Genomic DNA, 23,758 nt, shown 5'->3' on the forward strand with positions numbered 1-23,758 from the left:
AAGGTAAGAAGTCAAGAGATACCTAGAGTAACAGGCAAGTTTGGTCTTGGAGTACAAAATGAAGGAGGGCAAAGGATAACAGAGTTTTGCCAAGAGAACACACTGGTAATAGCAAACACCCTCTGTCAACAACACAAGAGAGGACTCTACACATGGACATCACCAGATTGTCAATACCAAAATCAGATTGATTATATCCTTTGCAGCCAAAGATGGAGAAACTCTATACAGTCAGCAAAAACAAGACTTGGACCTGACTGTAGCTGAGATCATGAACTCCTTATTGCCAAATTCAGACTTAAATTGAAGAAAGTAGGGAAAAAACAAGACCATTCAGATATGACTTTAATCAAATGCCTTATGACTATACAGTGGAAGTGACAAGTAGATTCAAGGAATTATATCTGATAGAGTTCCTGAAGAACTATGGGCAGAGGTTCGTGACATTGTACAGGAGGCAGAGATCAAGACCATCCCCAAGAAAAAGAAATACAAACAGGCAAAATGGTTGTCTGAGGAGGCCTTGCAAACAGCTATGAAAAGAAGAGAAGTGAAAGGCAAAGGAGAAAAAGAAAGATATACCCATTTGAATGTAGAGTTCCAAGGAATAGCAAGGAGAGATAAGAAAGCCTTCCTCAGTGATCAATGCAAAGACATAGATGAAAACAATAGAATGGGAAAGACTAGAGATCTCTTCAAGAATATTAGAGATACCAAGGGAATATTTCATGCAAAGATGGGCTCAATAAAGGACAGAAATGGTATGGGCCTAACAGAAGCAGAAGATATTAAGAAGAGGTGGAAAGAACACACAGAATAACATGCAAAAACGATCTTCATGACCCAGATAATCACGATGGTGTGGTCACTCACCTAGCGCCAGACATCCTGGAATGTGAAGTGAAGTGGGCCTTAGGAAGCATCACTATGACCAAAGCTAGTGGAGGTGATGGAATTCCAGTTGAGCTATTTCAAATCCTGGAAGATGATGCTGTGAAAGTGCTGCACTCAATATGTCAGCAAATTTGGAAAACTCAGCAGTGGCCACAGGACTGGCAAAGGTCAGTTTTCATTCCAATCCCAAAGAAAGGCAATGCCAAAGAATGCTCATACTACTGCACAATTGCATTCATCTCACATGCTAGCAAAGTAATGCTCAAAATTCTCCAGGCCAGGCTTCAACAATATGTGAACTGTGAACTTCCAAGTGTTCAAGCTGGGGTTAGAAAAAGCAGAGGAACCAGAGATCAAATTGCCAACATCCGTTGGGTCATCAAAAGCAAGAGAGTTACAAATCTACTTCTGCTTTGTTGACTATGCCAAAGCCTTTGACCGTGTGGATCACAAGAAACTGTGGAAAATTCTGAAAAAGATGGGAATCCAAGACGACCTGACCTGCCTCCTGAGAAATCTGTATGCAGGTCAAGAAGCAATAGTTAGAACTCGACATGGAACAACAGACTGATCCCAAATCGGGAAAGGAGTACGTCGAAGCTGTATATTGTCACCCTGCTTATTTAACTTCTGTGCAGAGTACATCATTAGAAACGCTGGACTGTATGAAGCACAGGCTGGAATCAAGATTATCGGGAGAAATATCAATAAACTCAGGTATGCAGATGACACCACCCTTATGGCAGAAAGTGAAAAAGAACTAAAGAGACTCCTGATGAAAGTGAAAGAAGAGAGTGAAAAAGTTGGCTTAAAACTCAACATTCAGAAAACGAAGATAATGGCATCTGGTCCCATCATTTCATGGCAAATAGATGGGGAAACAGTGGAAACAGTGACAGATTTTATTTTTTTGAGGCTCCAAAATCACTGCAGATGGTGATTGCAGCCATGAAATTAAAAGACGCTTGCTCTTTGGAAGAAAAGTTATGACCAACCTAGACAGCATATTAAAAAGCAGAGACATTACTTTGCCAACAAAGGTCCATCTAGTCAAAGCTATGGTTTTTCCAGCACTCATGTTTGGATGTGAGAGTTGGACTATAAAGAAAGCTGAGTGTCAAAGAATTGATGCTTTTGAACTATGGTGTTGGAGAAGACTTGAGAGTCCCTTGGACTGCAAGGAGATCCAACCAGTCCATCCTAAAAGAATTCAGTCCTGAATATTCATTGGAAGGACTGATGCTGAAGCTGAAACTCCAGTACTTTGGCCACCTGATGAGAAGAACTGACTCATTTGAAAAGACCCTAATGCTAGGATAGATTGAAGATGGGAGGAATAGGGGATGACAGAGGATGAGATGGTTGGATGGAATCACTGACTCAATGAACATGAGTTTGAGTAAACCCTGGGAGTTGGTGATGGACAGGGAGGCCTGGTGTGCTGCAGTCCATGGGGTTGCAGATCAGACACAACCTGGTGACTGAACTGAACTGAATGAAAAAAGTCAAAGATGATACAAACAGATGGAAAAATATTCCATGTTCCTGGTTAGGAAGAATCAATATTGTGAAAATCACTACACTATGAAATGCAATCTACAGAGTCAATGTGATCCCTATCAAATTACCAATGGCATTTTTCACAGAGCTAGAACAAAAAGTTTCACAATTCATATGGAAACATAAGAGACTCTGAATAATCACAGCTGTCTTGAGAAAGAAGAATGGAGCTGGAGGAATCAACCTTCCTGACTTCAGGTTATACTACAAAGCTACTATCATCAAGACAGTATGGTACTGGCACAAAAACAGAAATATAGACCTATGGAACAAGATAGAAAGCCTGGGAAAAAACCCATGCACCTATGGGTACCTTATTTTTGACAAAGGAAGAAAAAATATACAATGGGGCAAATACAGCCTCTTCAATAAATGATGCTATAAAAACTGCATAGCTACATGTAAAAGAATGAAATTAGAGCACTTCCTAATGCCATACACAAAGATAAACTCAAAATGGATTAAAGACCTAAATGTAAGACCAAAACTATAAAACTCTTGGAGGAAAACATAGGCAGAACACTCAGTGACATAAATCAAAGCAAGATCCTCTATTACCCACCTTTTAGAGTAACAGAAATAAAAACAAAAGTAAACAAATGGGACCTGATTAAACTTAAAAGCTTTTGCACAGCAAAGGAAACTATAAACAAGGTGGAAAGACAACCCTCAGAATAGATAAAATAATAGCAAATGAAACAACTGACAAAGGATTAATTTCCAAAGTATACGAGCAGCTCATACAACTCAATGCCAGAAAAACAAACAACCCAATGAAAAAGTGGGGAAAAGCTCTAAACAGATATTTCTCCCAAGAAGACATACAGATGGCTAATAAACACATTAAAAGATGCTCAACATCATTCAGTATTCAGTTCAGTTCAGTTCAGTCGCTCAGTCGTGTCCGACTCTTTGTGACCCCATGAATCGCAGTACACCAGGCCTCCCTGTCCATCACCAACTCCCGGAATTCACTCAGACTCACTTCCATCGAGCTGATGATGCCATCCAGCCATCTCATCCTCTGTCGTCTCCTCCTCCTCCTGCCCCCAATCCCTCCCAGCATCAGAGTCTTTTCCAATGAGTCAACTCTTAGCATAAGGTTGCCCGAGTACTGGAGTTTCAGCTTTAGCATCATTCCTTCCAAAGAACACCCAGGGCTGATCTCCTTTATTTTTATTTTTTTTTATTTTAGTGTTTCATTTCTGTACCTTGTTTCATTTGTTTTAATTTTTTTTTAATTTTAAAATCTTTAATTCTGGACTGGTTGGATCTCTTTGCAGTCCAAGGGACTCTCAAGAGTCTTCTCCAACAAATGCAAATCGAAACTATAATGAGATATCACCTCACACCCTTCCAAATGGCCATCATCAAAAAGCCTACAAACAATAAATGCTGGAGAGGGTGTGGAAAAAAGGGAGAGTTCTTGCATTGTTGGTGGGAATGTAAGTTGATACAGCTACTATGGAAGATGGTATGGTGATTCCTTAAAAAACTAGGAATAAAACCACCATATGACGCAGGAATCCCACTCCTAGGCATATACCCTGAGGAAACCAAAATTGAAAAAGACACATGTGTCCCATTGTTTATTGCAGCACTATTTACAATATCTAGAACATGGAAGCAACCTAGATGTCCATCGACAGATGAATGGACTATTATAGAAGTAGTGATATATATTCACAATGGAATATTACTTAGCCTTAAAAAGGAATGCATTTGAGTCAGTTCTAATGAGGTGGATGAACTTAGAGCCTATTATACAGAGTGAAGTGAGTCAGAAAGAGAAAGGTAAGTATCATATTCTAATGCATATATACAGAATCTAGAAAAATGGTACTGAAGAATTTATTTACAGGGCAGCAGTGGAGAAACAGAGAATAGACTCATGGACATGGGGAGAGGGGAGGAGAGGGTGAATTTCATGGAAAGAATAACATGGAAACTTACATGTAAAATAGCCAATGGGAATTTGCTATATGGCTCAGGAAAATCAAACAGGGGCTCTGTATCAACCTAGAGGGGTGGGATAGGATGGGAGATGGGAGGGATTTTCAAAAGGGAGGAAATATATGTGTGCCTATGGCTGATTCATGTTGAGGCTTGACAGAAAACAACAGAATTCTGTAAAGCAATTATCTTTCAATAAAAAATAAATTAATAAAAAAGTAAAATCAAAATAACTGATTATAGAATCAATTACAACTACAAAATACCTTCATAGCAACACCTAGATTCATGTTTGCATAACTGAGAACTATAGAATAGTCAAGTTATGACATAAAACTGACCTTTGCAAGGGTAGAATTATTAATTTCAGTGACACTGAGATCCCTTAATGAAGATGTGAATGAAGTTCTTTTCATGTATATCCTGCATCCATTTAACAGTTTGAAGTTAAGTCTGAAAAACATTTTCTTTCATATGTGAAAGAATATAGTGAAATCATTTTCTCAGCTTAGTGTCCTTGACTGGGTCTTTAGCATAATTACTCCATTCAGACCATTCAGGGCTTTTGAAATAAATTATTGACTAGAGGATGCAGTGAACAGATGAGGCCTGGGGAACATTTTGCAGAGTCACTTGTGTCAGATAGGGGAAATATATAAACTGGAACATATCAATTTTCTCTTATTGAAAGGTAAGTCAGAATCAAAATCACCCATATGATAACTGTCCCCTTCCCCAGAATCAATCCAGGGTGCTTTTTCCAGGTGACTCAGTTTTAAGATAGACTAATCCTCTAAATAAAAGAAAAGAGTCCCCCCCTCCCCCATAGCTAACATACTCTCAACAGTGGAAAGCAGAAAGCATTTCCTCTAAGATCAGGAACAAGACAAGGGTGTCCACTCTCATCACTTTTATTCAGCATAATTTTCAAAGACGTAGCCACAGCAATCAGACAAGAAAAAGAAGTAAAAGGATTCCAAACTGGAAAGGAAGAAATGAAAGTGTTGCTGTTTGCAGATGACATGATATTATTCACAGAAAATCCTAAAAACACCACCAGAACACTTCTAGAACTCATCACTGAATTTGGTAAAATTGCAAAATACAAAATTAATGTTCAGAAATCTCCTGCATTTCTATACACTAATAGCAAACTATCAGAAAGAGAAATTAAATAAATAATCCAATTTACTATTACATCAAAAGAAATAAAATATCTAGGAATAGACCTACCTAAGAAAACCTATACTTGGCAAATTGTAAGACACTGATGAAAGAAACAGATGGCAGGAACAGATGGATAGATATTCTGTGTTCTTGGACTGGAAAAATCAATATTGTTAAAATGACCATAATACCCAAGGCAATCTACAGACTCATGCAATCCCTATCTAAATACCAATGGTAATTTTCATTGAACTAGAAGGAATAATTTAAAATTTTGTATGGAAACACAAAAGACCCTGAAGAACCAAAATAATCTTAAGGAAGAAGAACGGAGCTGGACGAATCATACTTCTTGATTTCAGACTATACTACAAAGCTATAGTAATCAAAATAGCATGACCCTGGCATGAAAACAGACACATAGATTAATGGAACAGAATTGAGAGCCCAGAAATAAACTCATGCACTTATGATCAATTAATCTACAACAAAATAGGCAAAAATATATAATGGAGAAAAGACAGTCTCTTCAATAAGTCGTGCTGAAAAAACTGGGCATCTATATGTAGAAGTGAAGTGAAAGTTGCTCGGTCATGTCTGACTCTTTGTGACACCATGGGCTATGCAGTCCTTGGAAATCTCCAGGCCAGAATACTGGAGTGGGTAGCCTTTCCCTTCTCCAGGGGGTCTTACATGTAAAAGAATGAAATTAGAACATCCTCTAACATCACATTAAAAAACGGATTACAGACCTAAACAGACAGCTGAATACTACAAAACTCGTAGAGAAAAACATAGCCAGAACACTGACATAAATTGCCACAATATTGTTTTGGCTCTGTCTCCTAAAGTAAAGGAAACAAAAGCGAAAATAAACAAACGGAAGCTAATTAAACTCAGCATTTGCACAACAAAGGAAAACATCAGCAAAGTGAAAAGCCAACCTAGAGAATGAGAAGAAATGTTTGCAAATGATAAGCCTAATAAGGGATTAATATCCAACATATATAAATGGCTCATGCAACTCAACATCCAAAAAACAAAAATCCCAATTTAAAAATGAGCAGAAGAACTGAATAGACATTTTTCTTTTCTTTCTTTCTTTCTTTTTTTTTTTTAATATTTATTTGGCTTCTCTGGGCCTTAGCTGCAGTATGCAGAATCTTCGATTTTCATTGCAGCAAGTGAGATCTTTTTAGCTGTAATATGCAGGCTCTTTTAGTTGCAGCATGTGAGCTCTTAATTATGGCATGTGGATCCTTGCCCACATGAGATCAAATCTTTGCCCCCTGCACTGGGAGCAGGGAGTCTTAGCCAGTGGACCACCAGGGAAGTCCCTGAATAGACATTTTTCAGGAAAAATACATATAGTTAACAGGCAGAAGAAAAGATGGTCAATATTGCTAATTATCAGGTAAATGCAAATGAAAATCATAATGAGATATCACCTCATACTTGTCAGAATTGCTATCATCAAAAAGAACACAAATAACAAATGTTGGTGAGGATGTGGGGAAAAGGGAACCCTCATATACTATTGGTGGGAATGTAGACTGGTGCAGCCACTGTGAAAAACAGTATAGAGGTTTCTGAAAAAATTGAAAATAGAAATACTACATGACCCAACATTTCCACTTCTGGATATATTTTCAAAAAATCCCCAAAACACTGATTTGAAAGACACATGTACAATGTTCATAGAAATGTTATTTATATAGTTCCCAAGATATGAAAACAACCGAAGTGTCTAAGGTGAATGGATAAAGAAGATGTTTTTTATATATGTTTTATATATAATGGAATACTACCCAGTCATAAAAGGAATAGAAATTTGCCATTTTCAGCAATGTGAATGGACATGGAGAGTAAGGATGTATTGTAAAACACAGGAAGTACAACAAATATTTTATAATAACTATAAATGAAGTATAACCTTTAAAACTGTTGGTCAGAATATTGTACACCTGTAACATACATAATATTATATACCAACTATTATGTCAATTTGAAAAATTACTTAAAAATTTATTATCTCTTGTATGTGGAAGAGTTTCACAGTATATTCTTATTTGTCATAGGCAGATACTTTATTTTGCCAAGTGTAAACATTTGCAAAGAATTCAGGCCAACCTGGAAATCCTATGCAGTTCAGAAAGCTCTAAGAAGTCAGACTTTTTTTTGCCTTTTCTTTGAAAAAAATTATTTATTTTAATTGGAGGCTGATTACTTTACAATATTGTGGTGGTTTTTGCCATACATCGACATGTGTCCCCCCATCCTGAACACCCTCCCCACCTCCCTCCCCTCCCCATCCCTCTGCATTGTCCCAGCGCACTGGCTTTGGGTGCCCTGCTTCATGCATCAAACTTGTACTGGTCATCTATTTTACAAATGGTAATATACATGTTTCAATGCTCTTCTCTAAAATCATCCCACCCTCGCCTTCTCCCACATAGTCCAAAAGTCTGTTCTTTACATCTGTGTTTCTTTTGCTGTTTTGCATATAGGGAAATCTATATCATTACTTACATCATTACTGTCTTTCTAAATTCCATATATATACATACTGTATTGGTATTTCTCTTTCTGACTTGACTTCACTCTGTATAATAGGCTCCAGTTTCATCCACCTCATTAGAACTGATTCAAATGCATTCTTTTTGATAGCTGAGTAGTATTCCATTGTGTATATGTACCACAGCTTTCTTATCCATTCATCTGCTGATGGACATCTAGGTTGCTTCCATGTCCTGGCTATTGTAAACAGTGCTGCAGTGAACATTGGGGTACATGTGTCTCTTTCAATTCTGGTTTCCTTGGGGTGTGTGCCCAGGAGGGGGATTGCTGGGTCATATGGCAGTTCTATTTCCATTTTTTTTTTTAAAGGAATCTCCACACTGTTCTCCATAGTGGCTATACTAGTTTGCATTCCCACCAATAGTTTAAGAGGATTGCCTTTTCTCCACACCCTCTCCAGAATTTATTGTTTGTAGACTTTTCGATGGTAGCCATACTGACCAGCGTGAAATGGTACCTCATTGTGTCTTTTAATTTGGATTTCTCTGATAATGAGTGATGTTGAGCATCTTTTCATGTGTTTATTAGCCATCTGTATGTTTTCTTTTCATACTGTTCATGGGGTTCTCAAGGCAAGAATACTGAAGTGGTTTGCCATTCCCTTCTCCAGGGGACCACATTTTGTCAGAATTCTCCACCATGACTCATTCATCTTGGGTGGCCCTACATGGCATGGCTCATAGTTTCATTGAGTTAGACAAGGCTGTGGTCTATGTGATCAGTTTGATTAGTTTTTTGTGATTGTGGTTTTCATTCTGTCTTCCCTCTGATAGATAAGGATAAGAGGCTTATGGAAGCTTCCTGGTGGGAGAGACTGACAATGGGGGAAACTGGGGAAGTATACAAAAAAGATCTTCATGATCCAGATAACCATAATCGTGTGATCACTCACCTAGAGCCAGACATCCTGGAATGTGAAGTCGAGTGGGCCTCAGGAAGCATCACTACTAACAAAGCTAGTGGAAGTGATGGAAATCCAGTTGAGCTATTTCAAATCCTAAAAGATGATTCTGTGAAAGTGTTACACTCAATATGCCAGCAAATTTGGAAAACTCAGTAGTGGCCACGGGACTGGAAAGGGTCAGTTTTTATTCCAATCCCAAAGAAAGGCAATGCCAAAGAATGTTGAAACTACTGCACAATTGCACTCATCTCACACACTTAGCTCTAGTTCATTTTAAAATCCAACCATTTAATAAAACAGATTGAGGAATTCCATGGTGGAATTCCCTGGTTAGGACTCAGCACTTTTACTGCAAGGGTCCAAGTTTGACCCCTGGTTGGGGAACGAAGATCCCACAAATTGCACATTGTAGCTAAAAAAATAATAATTTTCAAAATAAAATAATAATTTAAAATAAAAAATAAGATAGCCTGAGTTGATGCTAGGGAAGTGAATATGTCTTGTCAATTTCCTTGACTGTCAGATGTCACTATTGATAAAGTGACTAATTAATTGCCTGAATTAATTCCTTATGATTCTGATATAATTCTCCATAAGATAACCTTTGTATACTCTAGTTTACATATTTGTCCTCTCAAGGCACATAAATGAATATAAAATATTTACCGAACCACATCTAAAATTCAAAGTTGATTCTTCAGATTAGGATTGTGGATAATTTATCTGTTTTATAAAATGGTTCTAATAAGGCTTGTAGTTTTGAAGTTATTGTATTGGACTATTTTGAAAGTTTATAAATGTGAAAAGCTAATAAGCTGAAACCTCAGTTAAGTAGAGTTGGGAGACCAGAGCAGGGAGCTCTCACACCGTGTGACAATAGCAGAGCCCAACAGGAAAAAGAAAGACACCTCTTCTTTCCTGGCAAGGACTCAGCCAGTGAAAAGCCATGAACTCTTTGTTTATTCCTGCCTTCTCACCCTCCTTTCTCTCTCCAAGTCCTTGCCTTGAAGGACTTGTGCATGGGTGCACTTCCACTCACCATGGGTGCAGAGCCTGAATTGCAATTCTCTGCTGATCCTGAATAAACCCATCTTTGCTAGAGAAATATTTGCTATTTGTTTTAGGTCAACATTTGTTAACATAACTGAAAGTTATCCTTTTTAAGAGTAGGAGAGCAATAAAAGGCAAGTTGGGTATACCTCAATATTTAATGCTGAGAATACAAAAAGAAGACATACATTCTCCTCTCAGCAAACTTACAGGGCTCATGGGAAAAACAGACCCAGAAATATAGAAGTGTACTTCACAGGGGAGATAGCTTAACTAGAGGAACACGAAAGGTTAAAAGACTGAGTAACCGTGACTGGGAGAGAGGGAATGGCTTCCCAGAGGATATAACATTTAGACAGAAGTGAAATTCAAGTGTGTTAGGCAGACAAAGGAGGGAAAGTGTTTCTGGCAGAATAGGGATCTAGAGATGAAATGGTTCAGCATACACTTCATGAACCCTGAAAGCCTTGACAAGGCTGGAGCACAGGGGGAAGTGGTAGGACATTAGAGTGGAGAGGAGGCACAAATCACTCTGAATAATGTTAAGATACCAGGCGCCTACATTTACGTTTTACCTTGAGGGAGGTTAGAAGCCAGTGGAGGAAGTTTGCTAAAGAGTGTAGAGGAGGGCCTCTGTGGCAGCAGGGAGGAGGAAAGAGGGGAGAGCTGAGGGGATGGACAGAGCGGTATACAGCTGCTCTGTTTATTCATATTCCCATCCTGTTTCAGCAAAGACTTGATGAAGGCAGTTAAAGGTGTATAATTTTCCTGTGTTCAGGACTCAGCCTATACCAGCTTCAAAATCATTAATGATGTGAGGAGAGTGAAGAGCTAGAGGAGAAAGGGAAAAGGAGATGGGAGCCAAGAAAGAAGGAGGAGGATTGTAAGGTAATTAAGAAAAATCAGGGATGAAAGCTAGTGAGCGCGTTAGTCAAGTAGTCAGAGTGATGGCTCATTAGTGACAGAAAAAAAGCATTCACACCTCATAGGCTGTGACAGGGACACAGCATGACTGGAGGGTTGTTTCTGGTAAAGTGACAGAGATGCATCATCTGAGTCTAATCATCATGAAACATCCAACAAATCCAAACTGGAGGATATCCTACGAAATAACTGGCCAATAATATTTTAAAGTTCCCAAGATAATCAAAATCAAGGAGATCTTTCAGATCAAAAAAAGTCTGGAGAGACATGACAACTAAATGCAACACTTGTTTTTGAAGCAGATTTTCTTTCTATGAGACTTTATTGGGATATTTGGCAAAACTTGAGTAGAGGCTAAAAATTATAGCAATGTACTGATAGCATATCAATTTTAATGACTCTATGGCAGTAATAGAGGGAAATGACTCTGTAGAAAATGCAGACAAATATTAAGGAATGGTGGGCGTCAGGTTGGCAACTTAAGCAGTGTCCTCAAATGGTCAGGAAAAAAGTCCTTTATACTATATTTGCAACTTTACTGTAAGTCCGAAATTTTTCAAAAAGCTTAAAATGATTTTAAAGTGGACGTTTTTAAGTTAAAGGAACTATGTAGCAAAATATTTTTCTGTCCTCTGAATAAGAAAAAAAATGTTTAAAAATTTGGTCTCAATAAGAACAAATACTAAAATAAAAGATTGGTATGCCTGCCTGACTACATGAAAACTAACAACAAAAGCAGAGAAGACAAATCACAAACTGGGAGAAGTTATAGTAAGAAATCCTGCCAATGCTGGAGACACTTAAGAGACATATAGGTTACATCCCTGTGTTGGGAGGATCCCCTGAAGGAGGGCACAGCAACCCACTCCAGTATTCTTGCCTGGAGATTCCCAGGGACAGAGGAGCCTTGAGGGCTACAGTCCATAGTGTAGCAGAGTCTGACATGACTGAAGCAACTTAGCATGCACACACGCATTATAATAAATATAACTGAAAATAGATCATCAACAAATTATATAAGAATTCCTACATGAACTAGAAAAATTCAATAGAAAAACTGAACAAAATGCATTCACAGAAAACCTGAATACAATAAAAAATATGGAAAGAAATGTTAGAGAAATTAAAATTAAGGCTATTGTGAAATACCATTTTTACCCACTTAATGGGCAAAAATGAAGTTCAACAATATCCACTGTTGGGAGAACATGAATTAATGGGAACACTTCAGCACTACTGAGGAAGGTGAATGAGATACAACTTTGGAAAACCATTTGGCACTTTTTATGTAAAGGTAAATGTTTGAACATGTCTTGACTCAGCAATTCCACTTCAAGGTAAAGGCCCATAGCTCCTCAACAAAACAGCTAGAGACAAGTAAAAGAATATGCAAAAGAGTACTGTTGGCTAGAATGAAAACTGGGCACAATCCCCCAAAGCTAATTTTCATAATGGCATATTATACAGCAGTACCATTGCCTTCTCCACACAAAAGAATAAACTAATCCAAAAAAATAATATGCAGCATTTAAAACACATCTATACCCATGGCTGATTCATGTCAATGTATGACAAAACCCACTACAATATTGTAAAGTAATTAGCCCCCAATTAAAAAAAAAAACAAAAACAGTTGTTGAGTGAAAAAAACAGAATATTATATGCAGTCTGATATGTTTATAAAACTCAAAGAAGCAAAACATTACAATAAACTGATTGTGTCAAAATGTAGTAAAGCTATTTTTATAAGCAATGGAATGATAAACATAAAATTCAAAAACATAGTTTCATCTGTGGAAAAGTGATGTGATGAGAGAATCTATGGGTAGGTAGGTATAAGCTTTTGGTACCCTATGGTTCTTGAACTGAGTAGCAGGTATATGAATGTTCACATAATAGTGAACATTTTGCTTGTAATAATTATACTATATTAAATTATACTATATTAAAAGGTAAAGAGAAAAAATTACATATTCATGATAATTTCAAACTTGAAAATTGAATCAAATAAAGTATATGGTTTACTCAATGTTTTCTCACAATTTTTTGGATTTTATTCTTATAATAGAGCTGGGAAGTGTGGGGTCAGATACCAATTTCAGTAACTTTGTTGAAGAAGAAGTTATGAGTTCAAGAGAGGCCAAGTGTCTCATTCAAGCTTATCTATTTGGTAAATGATGGGTTAGGGTCTCCAAGGCTTAAGACTCTAAATATTATACAGTTTCCAACAATCCAGACTCATACCTAAATGGGGTACAGGAAAAATAGGTCAAATACAGAAAACAGAACTGCTCTTCTGGAGAAATGCTGTTATCCTAAGAGGAAACTGTCCACCAAGAAGGCAGAAAGGAGGGTGTGGCTTTCCAGAATGTTTCCATGGCAATGCATCTTATTGTTGTAGGAGTGTTCAAACAATCCACCACATTAAAAAAAAAAGGATATTTTCCTTTTTCCTAAAAATCTGAATAAGTTGCTTATTTTTGATACTCATTCATTTCCACAATTACCCTCACAGCACATCCACAAGCTATGAAGAGGACAGACACAACAGTTCTTTCTCCACTTTACAAATAGAAAACAAAGTCAAACAGGAGTGACCCACTATCACTCCTTTTTACAAAGCACCCGGCGTTTCCCTAATCTCTTCACTGCTGCCTGCATCTCCTGGTTCCTCAGGGTGTAGATCATGGGGTTAAGCATGGGGGTCATGACCGTGTGGCTGATGGATACAGCCTTGTCCATGGAGAAGGAGGTGAAGGGCCGGGCATAGAGGTAAATGCTTGGAATGAAGACCATAGACACCACGATGATGTGGGTGGTGCAGGTAGAAGCTGCCTTCCTCCTTGCCTGCCCTGAGTGGGACCTCAGCATCACCAGGATGACTGAGTAGGAGACCAGAAGGAGGAGGAACCAGATGACATCCAGCATCCCACTGTTGCAGATCATGAGGAACTCCAGGAGGGAGGTGTCAGTGCAGGCGAGTCTCAGCACTTGGGGAACATCACAGTAGAAGTTATCTAGGACATTGGGGCCACAAAAAGGCAGTGGGAGCATCAGGACCAGTTGGGAAATGGAATGAACAAAACCTACCATCCAGGCTGTCACGACCAGCCCCACACAAAGCTGATTGTTCATGATGGTGACATAGTGGAGGGGCCGGGATATAGCAACAAGACGATCATAGGCCATCACTGAGAGGAAGAAGACCATGGCACCTCCCAGAAAGTGGAAGAAGAAGACCTGAGTCATGCATCCCTGGTAGGAGACGGTCTTCTTCTCAGCACGCAAGTCCACCAGCATCTTTGGGGCAGTGACTGAAGAGAAGCAGAGGTCTAAGATAGCCAGGTTTCTGAGCAGAAAATACAGGGGTGTGTGGAGCCTGGAATCAGAGGTCACTGTCACTATGATGAGGAGGTTGCCCACGACAGTGGTTGTGTAGACAAACAGGAACACCAGAAACAAGACTAGCTGGAGCTCCTGAGTCTGTGAGAGCCCCAGGAAGACAAATTCTGTCATACATGTGTGGTTCCCTGATGCCATGATGCCTTCTCCATACACCTAAAGAAAACACACCATAGACAGAGATGCATGAAGTTACTATGTGCTGTTATAGTGCTCAGTGACTCAAAGCAACTGTCCAGGTCCAAATGATGGACACCCTCATCTGATGCTGGAATACACATTCATGAGATATCTTAAAGCCATCCAGACACACGCTATCTGCTTTTCAAAGATTCAGTGTAATATAGTGATGGGAAAACAGAGTCCAACAGAACCAGAGTCAAATTTCAGAACTTAATATTCCATGAGCTTTGACCTTGAGTAAGGTATTTACCTGAGTCAGTTTCCACATCTCTAAGAAGTTTTCTTTTCTAGAAAATTTCCATGGAATTAAATAACACATAAGGTTTCTAGAATATGTCTGGAATAATAAATGCTCATTACTCTCCTCTGTGTAGCGTCCTAATCTAAATAAATCCATGTTCCAATCTCTAATACATTTTTTGTATCAGTCATTTATCAAGCAACAGTTAACACATTATAATATGAATGGACTTTTCATAAGTCTATGTTTTCCCTCTATAATTCAACTCTAAGCTCCCAGAGATATAAATACGTATCTTATAACTTATTTATGCCCTACCATGCACACTTTGCTGATAGTCAATATTCAAAAAGTATGTGGTGTTGATTCTGGGTGGGTGAAAAGCTATAGGGAGTGCCTCCTCTGACTGACGTAGGTGGTCCTTTACTGGGAGCAGTAACAGGACATGTATGATATATGTCCTGAGACAAGAAAAGGGGGAGAGGGGTTCTCTGGATTAATAAATGGGTGATGGATCTTGTACAAAGGAGACTGGAATACTCAAAGAAACAATTTTAGAAGATATTACTGATTACAAGGGAGAAGACAAAGATATTGACATAAGAGAAACAGAATAGGCAAAGGAATAAAGAAGGTGGATTAAAAGGAAGCAAGAAGGAAGAGGAATGGAAAGGAGGAGGGGCAGGAGTGGGAATGGGAACAAAGATGAAGAAGGACACGGAGAGTGAGAGATAGAGGTGACAGGTGAGGGTTAAGGGGCTTCCTCACTCCCCTTGCCTTGCCTCAGTCCCCTCCCTCACCTGCCTCCTACAACCTATTGTCCATCAGAGGTCATTTTAGTCTCATCCTTCTGCTTCCATCTGCAGCCACTCCAGTCCATCTTCTATGTTACTGTCACAGAGAGCTTTCTAAACTCATATCTCATCGTCTTCTTCCCTCATTCAGTTCAGTTCAGTTCAGTTCAGTTCAGTCACTCAGTCATGTCCAACTCTTTGCAACCCCATGAACTGCCTCCCTGTCCATCACCAACTCCTGGAGTCCACCCAAACCCATGTCTATTGAGTCGGTGATGCCATCCAGCCATCTCATCCTCTGTGTACCCTTCTTCTCCTGCCCTCCATCTTTCCCAGCATCAGGGTCTTTTCAAATGAGTCAACTCTTCGCATGACATGGCCAAAATATTGTAGTTTCAACTTCAGCATCAGTCCTTCCAATGAACACCCAGGACTGATCTCCTTTAGAATGGACTGGTTGGATCTCCTTGCAGTCAAGGGACTCTCAAGAGTCTTCTCCAACACCACAGTTCAAAAGCATCAATTCTTTGGTGCTCAGCTATCTTCACAGTCCAACTCTCACATCCATACATGACCACTGGAAAAACCACAGCCTTGACTAGATGGACCTTTGTTGGCAAAGTAATGTCTCTGCTTTTGAATATGCTATCTAGGTTGGTCATAACTTTCCTTCCAAGGAGTAAGAGTCTTTTGATTTCATGGCTGCAATCACCATCTGCAGTGATTTTGGAGCCCAGAAAAATAAAGTCTGACACTGTTTCCACTGTTTCCCCATCTATTTGCCATGAAGAGATGGGACCAGATGCCAGGATCTTAGTTTTCTGTATGTTGAGCTTTAAGCCAACTTTTTCAATAATCTTTTAATGAGTATCGAGGGCCCACAGCTTAAAACGCAAACTTTTAGAAGTGATCTAATGGGTTAATTCAGGGTTGACATACATGCTTACATACATGTAACTCCCTCTCAGTATGTCACACCAAGCTTTAAAATGTAGGCTCCATCTACCTTTCTCATCAGTATCCCTGTTACCCAGGAACTGATGTTCAAGGAATCCAAAGTCTCTCACATATGCCATATGCCATATGCCATATGCTTGGTTATCTCTGTAGCTTTGGGAATAAATTGTGCTTCCTGAAATACCTTCTACAACCTTCTCAACTTAGAAGTCTCCAGATATCACCTTTTCTGTGGCTCCTCCATTTATCCCATGCAGAATTAATCCCTAACTTCTCAGGGTTCCAATAACACTTTATAAGTTCTCTTAGTTATAGCTTTTATCATTTATTTTCTGTTGTTTTTCTTAGCTAGATTGTAAATTCAATTACTTAGTAGCCCCATCATCTAGAATAACAACTCTGATCTAGCAGTTGCTCAAAAAAGCTTGCTAACATAATGTATGAGTACGTAATTGTATTATCTTGTTCAACGCGACCATGTAGAAAATTTTGTTGTGTATTCTGTTTTCCTTTGCTTTCAGCATTCTCCCTCTAAATCACAGGACCAAGTTTTCACTTGGTTGTGAAAAGCTTGGTTTTGCACATGCAACTTGAGGAATCTGTTTTCAATACCTTGTTTTCCCTGCATTACTTTTTGATGCTCTCATCACATTTATGAGTTACTTCTATCAAGTCTATATCATCTGTTTATTCTCTCCACCCTCTAGCAAGTGTTTCTGGATGCTTCTTACAGCTGCTCTATATACAGGTGAGGAGAGCCTGGGTCTCTTACCTTCTTTCAGCCCAGAGTGGTAGAGAGTCTTCAGGTCTAACATCTTCTTGAAGGTCCTTTTTCTGCTCTAATTTTAATTTACCAGCCACTGCCCATACATCACGTGTACAACAAGAGGTGTGACCCAAGGAGGAGGGAATATCCTTAGGGAGAAACTACTGGACTCACTCAGGAAACAGGGCTGGGCCGATTACCACTGGGGGAAGGGGAGCAATGGGAGTTGTTAAAAAGTTTCAAAATGCTTCAAAAACACATATTCATTAAGAGCTGTTCCCTTGGGGTCAAAAGGACCAAGGACAATATAATTTTATAGATTTGTAGAATATAGAATTCTCAGGCCAAGATCCAAAAGGACAAGAGTCTCTTCAAAAGAAACCAATTCTCTGAAAGTTTTAGAAGAAATTAGTTCTTAGAACAGTGGTTCTTACCTGTGAGACAATCACCTGGAATGCCTCTTAAAAGAGAAACGACTGTGCTCCTGCCCCAGACTTTCTCATTCAGTTGGTCAATGATAAGGCCAAGAATTTGCATTTATAGCAAGCTCTCAGATGATGTTAATGCCCCTGTTCTGGGGACCACACTTTGAGACCCATGGACTTTCTTATCAGCACAGGGACGGTTCTCTCTGTCGTGCAATCTTTGGGATAACTGGTCTGATTTCTTTCCTTCTTCTTCCCCTTCTTCTTTTCATCCTTTTCTCTTACTTTTAAGCCTAATTGATCTTTTCCTAGGGAAATTTGTAGGTGGAGAAATACTTGTAGACTACAGTGGAAACTTACTGCCCTGTAAACCTTGTCCCTTATTTTGCCAACCAAACCTCCAAAATTGATTAACCACCCATACTGATGCCAACATTCTTTACATGTGAATTCTTACCACCTCTAGAATAAGGATTGGTACAGGAAACCCACATTTTTTTCATTATGAGGAATTGCTCAACACTGGAATTAACTGGCATTGTAATCTTGATGTGCTATAAAAATTATCTGACTTCCATTAATTTATATTTCTGTCTTTGTGCCAGTACCATACTGTCTTGATGACTGTAGCTTTGCAGTATAGCCTAAAGTCAGGAAGGTTGACTACTCCAGTTCCATTCTTCTTTCTCAAGATTGCTTTGGCTATTCGAGGTTTTACATGTTTCCATACAAATTGTGAAATTATTTGTTCAAGTTCTGTGAAAAGTACCATTGGTATTTTGATAGGGATTGCGTTGAATCTATAGATTGCTTTGGGTAGTATACTCATTTTCACTACATTGATTTTTCCAAAACACGAACATGGTATATTTCTCTATCTATTTATAACATCTTTGATATTTTTCATCACTGTTTTATAGTTTTCTATATACAGGTCTTTGCTTCTTTATGTAAATTTATTCCTAGGTATTTTATTCTTTTTGTTGCAATGGTAAATGGGATTCTTTCCTTAATTTCTCTTTCTGGTTTCTTCACTGTTAGTGTATAGGAATGCAAGGGATTTCTGTGTATTAAAGTTATATGCTGCAACTTTACTATATTTATTGATTAGCTCCAGTGATTTACTGGTAGTACCTTTAGGGTTTTCCATGTAGAGGATTATGTCATCTGCAAACAGTGAGAGTTTTACTTCTTTTCAAATCTGGATTCCTTTTGTTTCTTTTTCTTCTCTGATTGCTGTGGCTAGGACTTCCAAAACTAAGGTAAACAGTAGTGTTGAGAGTGAGCACACACCTATGGAAACCTTATCTTTGACAAAGGAGGCAAAAATATACAATGGAGAAAAAAAATCTCTTTAACAAGTGGTGCTGGGAGAACTGGTCAACTGCCTGTAAAAGAATGAAACTAGAACACTTTCTAACACAATACACAAAAATAAATTCAAAATGGATTAAAGATCTAAATGTAAGACCAGAAACTATAAAACTCCTAGAGGAAAACATAAGTAGAACCCTTTCTGACATAAATCACAGCAAGATCCTCTATGACCCACCTCCCAGAGTAATGGGAAATAAAAGCAAAAATAAACAAATGGGACCTAATTAAACTTAACAACTTTTGCACAACAAAGGGAACTATAAGCAAGAAGAAAAGGCAGCCTTCAAAATGGGAGAAAATAATAGCAAATGAAATAACTGACAAGGAATTAATCTCCAAAATATATAAGCAGCTCATTCCGTTCAATACCAGAAAATGAATACCCAATCAAAAGCGGGCCAAAGAACTAAATAGACATTTCTCCAAAGAAGACATCAGTTCAGTTCAGTCACTCCGTTGAGTCCAACTCTTTGTGACCCCATGGACTGCAGCATGCCAGGCTTCCCTGTCCATCACCAACTCCCAGAGTTTACTCAAACTCATGTCCATTGAGTCAGTGATGCCATCCAACCACCTCATCCTCTGTCACTCCCTTCTTCTCCTGCCCTCAATCTTTCCGAGCATATGGTCTTTTCCAAGGAGTCAGTTCTTCTCATCAGGTGGCCAAAGTATTGGAGTTTCAGGTTCAGCATCAGTCTTTCCAATGAATATTCAGGACTGATTTCCTTTAGGATGGACTGGCTGGATCTCCTTGCAGTCCAAGGGACTCTCAAGAGTCTTCTCCAACACCAGAGTTCAAAAGCATCAATTCCTCGGGACTCAGCTTTCTTTATAGTCCAACTCTCACATCCATACGTGACTAATGGAAAAACTATAAGTTTGACTGGATGGGCCTTTGTCGGCAAAGTAATATCTCTGCTTTTTAATATGATATCCAGGTTGGTCATAGTTTTTCTTCCAAGGAGCAAGTGTCTTTTAATTTCATAGATGCAGCCATCATCTGCAGCGATTTTTGAGCCCAAGAAAATTAAGTCTGTCACTGTTTCCATTGTTTCCCTATCTATTTGCCATGAAGTGATGGCACCTGTCTGGGGAGGCCTTACAAATAGCTGTGAAAAGAAGAGAAGCGAAAAGCAAAGGAGAAAAGGAGAGATATAAGCATCTGAATGCAGAGTTCCAAAGAATAGCAAGGAGAGATAAGAAAGCCTTCCTCAGTGATCAATGCAAAGAAATAGAGGAAAAGAACAGAATGGGAAAGATTAGAGATCTCTTTGAGAAAATTAGAGATGCCAAGGGAATATTTCATGCAAAGATGGGCTCGACAAAGGACAGAAATGGTATAAACAAACAGAAGGAGAAAATTAAGAAGAGGTGGCAAGAATACACAAAAGAACTGTACAAAAAAGATCTTCACGACCCAGATAATCACGATGGTGTGATCACTCACCTAGAGCCAGACATCCTGGAATGTGAAGTCAAGTGGGCCTTAGGAAGCATCACTACGAACAAAGCTAGTGGAGGTGATGAAATTTCAGTTGAGCTATTTCAAATCCTGAAAGATGATGCTGTGAAAGTGTTGCACTCAATATGCCAGCAAATTTGGAAAACTCAGCAGTGGCCACAGGACTGGCAAAGGTCAGTTTTCATTCCAATCCCAAGAAAGGCAATGCCAAAGAATGCTCAAACTACTGCACAATTGCACTCATCTCACATGCTAGTAAAGTAATGCTCAAAATTCTCCAAGCCAGGCTTCAGCAATATGAGAACCTTGAAATTCCAGATGTTCAAGCTGGTTTTAGAAAAGGCAGAGGAACCGGAGATCAAATTGCCAACATCCGCTGGATCACCAAAAAAGGAAGAGAGTTCTAGAAAAACATCTATTGCTTTATTGCCTATGCCAAAGCCTTTGACTGTGTGGATCACAATAAACTGTGGAAAATTCTGAAACAGATGGGAATACCAGACCACCTGACCTGCCTCCTGAGAAACCTATATTCACGTCAGGAAGCAACAATTAGAACTGGACATGGAACAACAGACTGGTTCCAAATAGGAAAAGGAGTACGTCAAGGCTGTATATTGTGACCCTGCTTATTTAACTTATATGCAGAGTAAAAACGCTGGGCTGGAAGAAGTACAAGCTGGAACCAAGATTGTTGGGAGAAATATCAATAACCTCAGATATGCAGATGACACCACCCTTATGGCAGCAAGTGAAGAGGAGCTAAAAAGCCTCTTGATGAAAGTGAAAGAGGAGAGTGAAAAAGTTGGCTTAAAGCTCAACATTCAGAAAACGGAGATCCTGGCATCTGGTCCCATCACTTCATGGGAAATAGATGGGGAAATAGTGGAAACAGTGCCAGACTTTATTTTTGGGGGCTCCGAAATCACTGCAGATGGTGACTGCAGCCATGAAATTAAAAGACGCTTACTCCTTGGAAGAAAAGTTATGACCAACCTAGATAGCATATTCAAAAGGCGAGACATTAGTTTGCCAACAAAGGTCAGTCTAGTCAAGGTTATGGTTTTTCCAGTGGTCATGTATGGATGTGAGAGTTGGACTGTGAAGAAGGCTGAGCGCTGAAGAATTGATGCTTTTGAACTGTGGTGTTGGAGAAGACTCTTGAGAGTCCCTTGGACTGCATGAGACCCAACCAGTCTATTCTAAAGGACAGTCTTGGGTGTTCATTGGAAGGACTGATGCTAAAGCTGAAACTCCAATACTTTGGCCACCTCATGCGAAGAGTTGACTCATTTGAAAAGACCCTGATGCTGGAAGGGATTGGGAGCAGGAGGAGAAGGGCACGACCAAGGATGACATAGATGGCTGGATGGCATCACCGACTCGATGGACATGAGTTTGAGTGAACTCCGGGAGTTGGTGATGGACAGGGAGGCTTGGCGTGCTGCAACTCATGGGGTCATAAAGAGTCAGACACGACTGAGTGACTGAACTGAATTGATGGGACCAGATGCCATGATCTTAGTTTTCTCTAGGGGATCTTCAGGAGATCTTGATCCAGGGATCAGACCCATGTCTCTTGCCTCCTCCACTGGCAGGTGGATTCTTTATCACTAGCACCATCTGGGGGAAAAAAAAAAAAACAGAGCTTCACATTTTTTAATATTCCAGAGGGATTACATTTTGCTAAGCATAAATAATTGTTTCAAAATAATTCAGACCAACCTGGAATCTCATGTAGAATAGAAAGCTATTTAGGAAATATCAGTTTTTATTGTTCACCGAGGTTATGAAGCCAGTTAATTCCAATTCTGAACAGTTCATCATATTAAGAAAATACAAACATTTCCTGTATTAGTGCTTATATGAAAGGAAAGATCTCATTGAGTACTAATTCATATATAAAGAGTGCTAGAGTTTTAAGATGGTGCAATAATTGCATATGGATGAGAAATCGATCTTGGGATCTGGTTGACAAAATGAAAGAGTTTACAGGATTTGTTTCCAATGTAGTATACAAACGTTTTCCCACCTATGACATCATCCAAATTAAGATCAATTAACTTTTTTAATGTAAGCTATCAGTCAAGTTGTTTTGGTAATATGAGAAAGAACTGTTCACTGTGCTGATGAGCTTCCCTGGTAGTTCAGTGGGTAAAGAATCTACCTGCAGGAGACCAGGTTCGATTCCTGGGTTGGGAAGATCCCCTGGAGAAGGAAATAGCAACTCACTCCAGTATTCTTGCTTGGAAAATCCCATGGACAGAGGAGCCTGGCGGGGCATAGTCCATGGGGCCACAAGAGTCGGACATGACTTAGGGCCTAAACCACTACCACTGTGCTGGCAGAGAAGAGTGAAACTCAGAGTCAGTCGGTCTCAAACTGTGGTTTCAGAGAAGCATCATCATCATCATCCCCTGAAAACTTGTTTGAAATGCAAATTTTCATGCTCCGACTAAGACCTACCACATCAAAAATTCTGTGTGGGCATTTCTGAGTCTTCATATCCATTCTAGGTGATCTAATGGGTCCTTCCAAAACTCCCAGAGATTTTGATTCTTTCGGAGAGGTTCTGTTCTTTCTGATCTTGGTATCCTACCAAACATGTCATGAACCTCCACAATTTTCAGTGTCTTTGGTGGGTTTTTGTTTGTTTTTGTTTTGTGGGGCTTCTGTTATTTTGTTTTTGATTACTTCTTTGTTTATTGGCTTCAAGATGGCCTTTCAAATAATGCTTTTGAGAGACCTAGAAACTTATTAACAGGTCCCATTGTTCCCTCATCCCCAGCAGGACTCATTCCAGCTCTGCTTCCTGAGCCCAGTCCAATCATTTCTCCCTGAGGAGATCCCCTCTTCCCCAAGGCCATGCCCATGAGTCATGTGTGTGAGTGATGGCAGAGGTCAGGAGGCTATGAGACTGCATGGAGAGGACCTCCCAGAAAGTGTAAGACATGAACTCTCTTCTTCCACTTGGGGCTGAAGGAAGGTGAGAGTCCGAGTGTTTCCATACCTACTGATAGGAAAATAGTAGTTAGGTTTTTAAAAACATCTGCTAGAAGGTGAGGAGAATAAGCCAGTGTTATAGACTTGATGGTACTAAGTCTAAAAATGAGGAGAGCCTT

General features: G+C 39.3%; 1 protein-coding gene across 1 annotated transcript; it reads right to left on the reverse strand.

Moving 5' to 3' along the window:
* Positions 1–13,633: 13,633 nt before the first annotated feature.
* On the reverse strand, positions 13,634–14,569 carry LOC138414615 (olfactory receptor 4D2-like). The gene has a single exon (XM_069542362.1). It carries the CDS (start codon positions 14,567–14,569, stop codon positions 13,634–13,636), a length of 936 nt encoding a protein of 311 aa, XP_069398463.1.
* Between the last annotated feature and the right edge of the window lie 9,189 nt (positions 14,570–23,758).

This window comes from Ovis canadensis, chromosome 11 (genome assembly GCF_042477335.2).
Source record: "Ovis canadensis isolate MfBH-ARS-UI-01 breed Bighorn chromosome 11, ARS-UI_OviCan_v2, whole genome shotgun sequence".
NCBI lineage: Eukaryota > Metazoa > Chordata > Mammalia > Artiodactyla > Bovidae > Ovis > Ovis canadensis.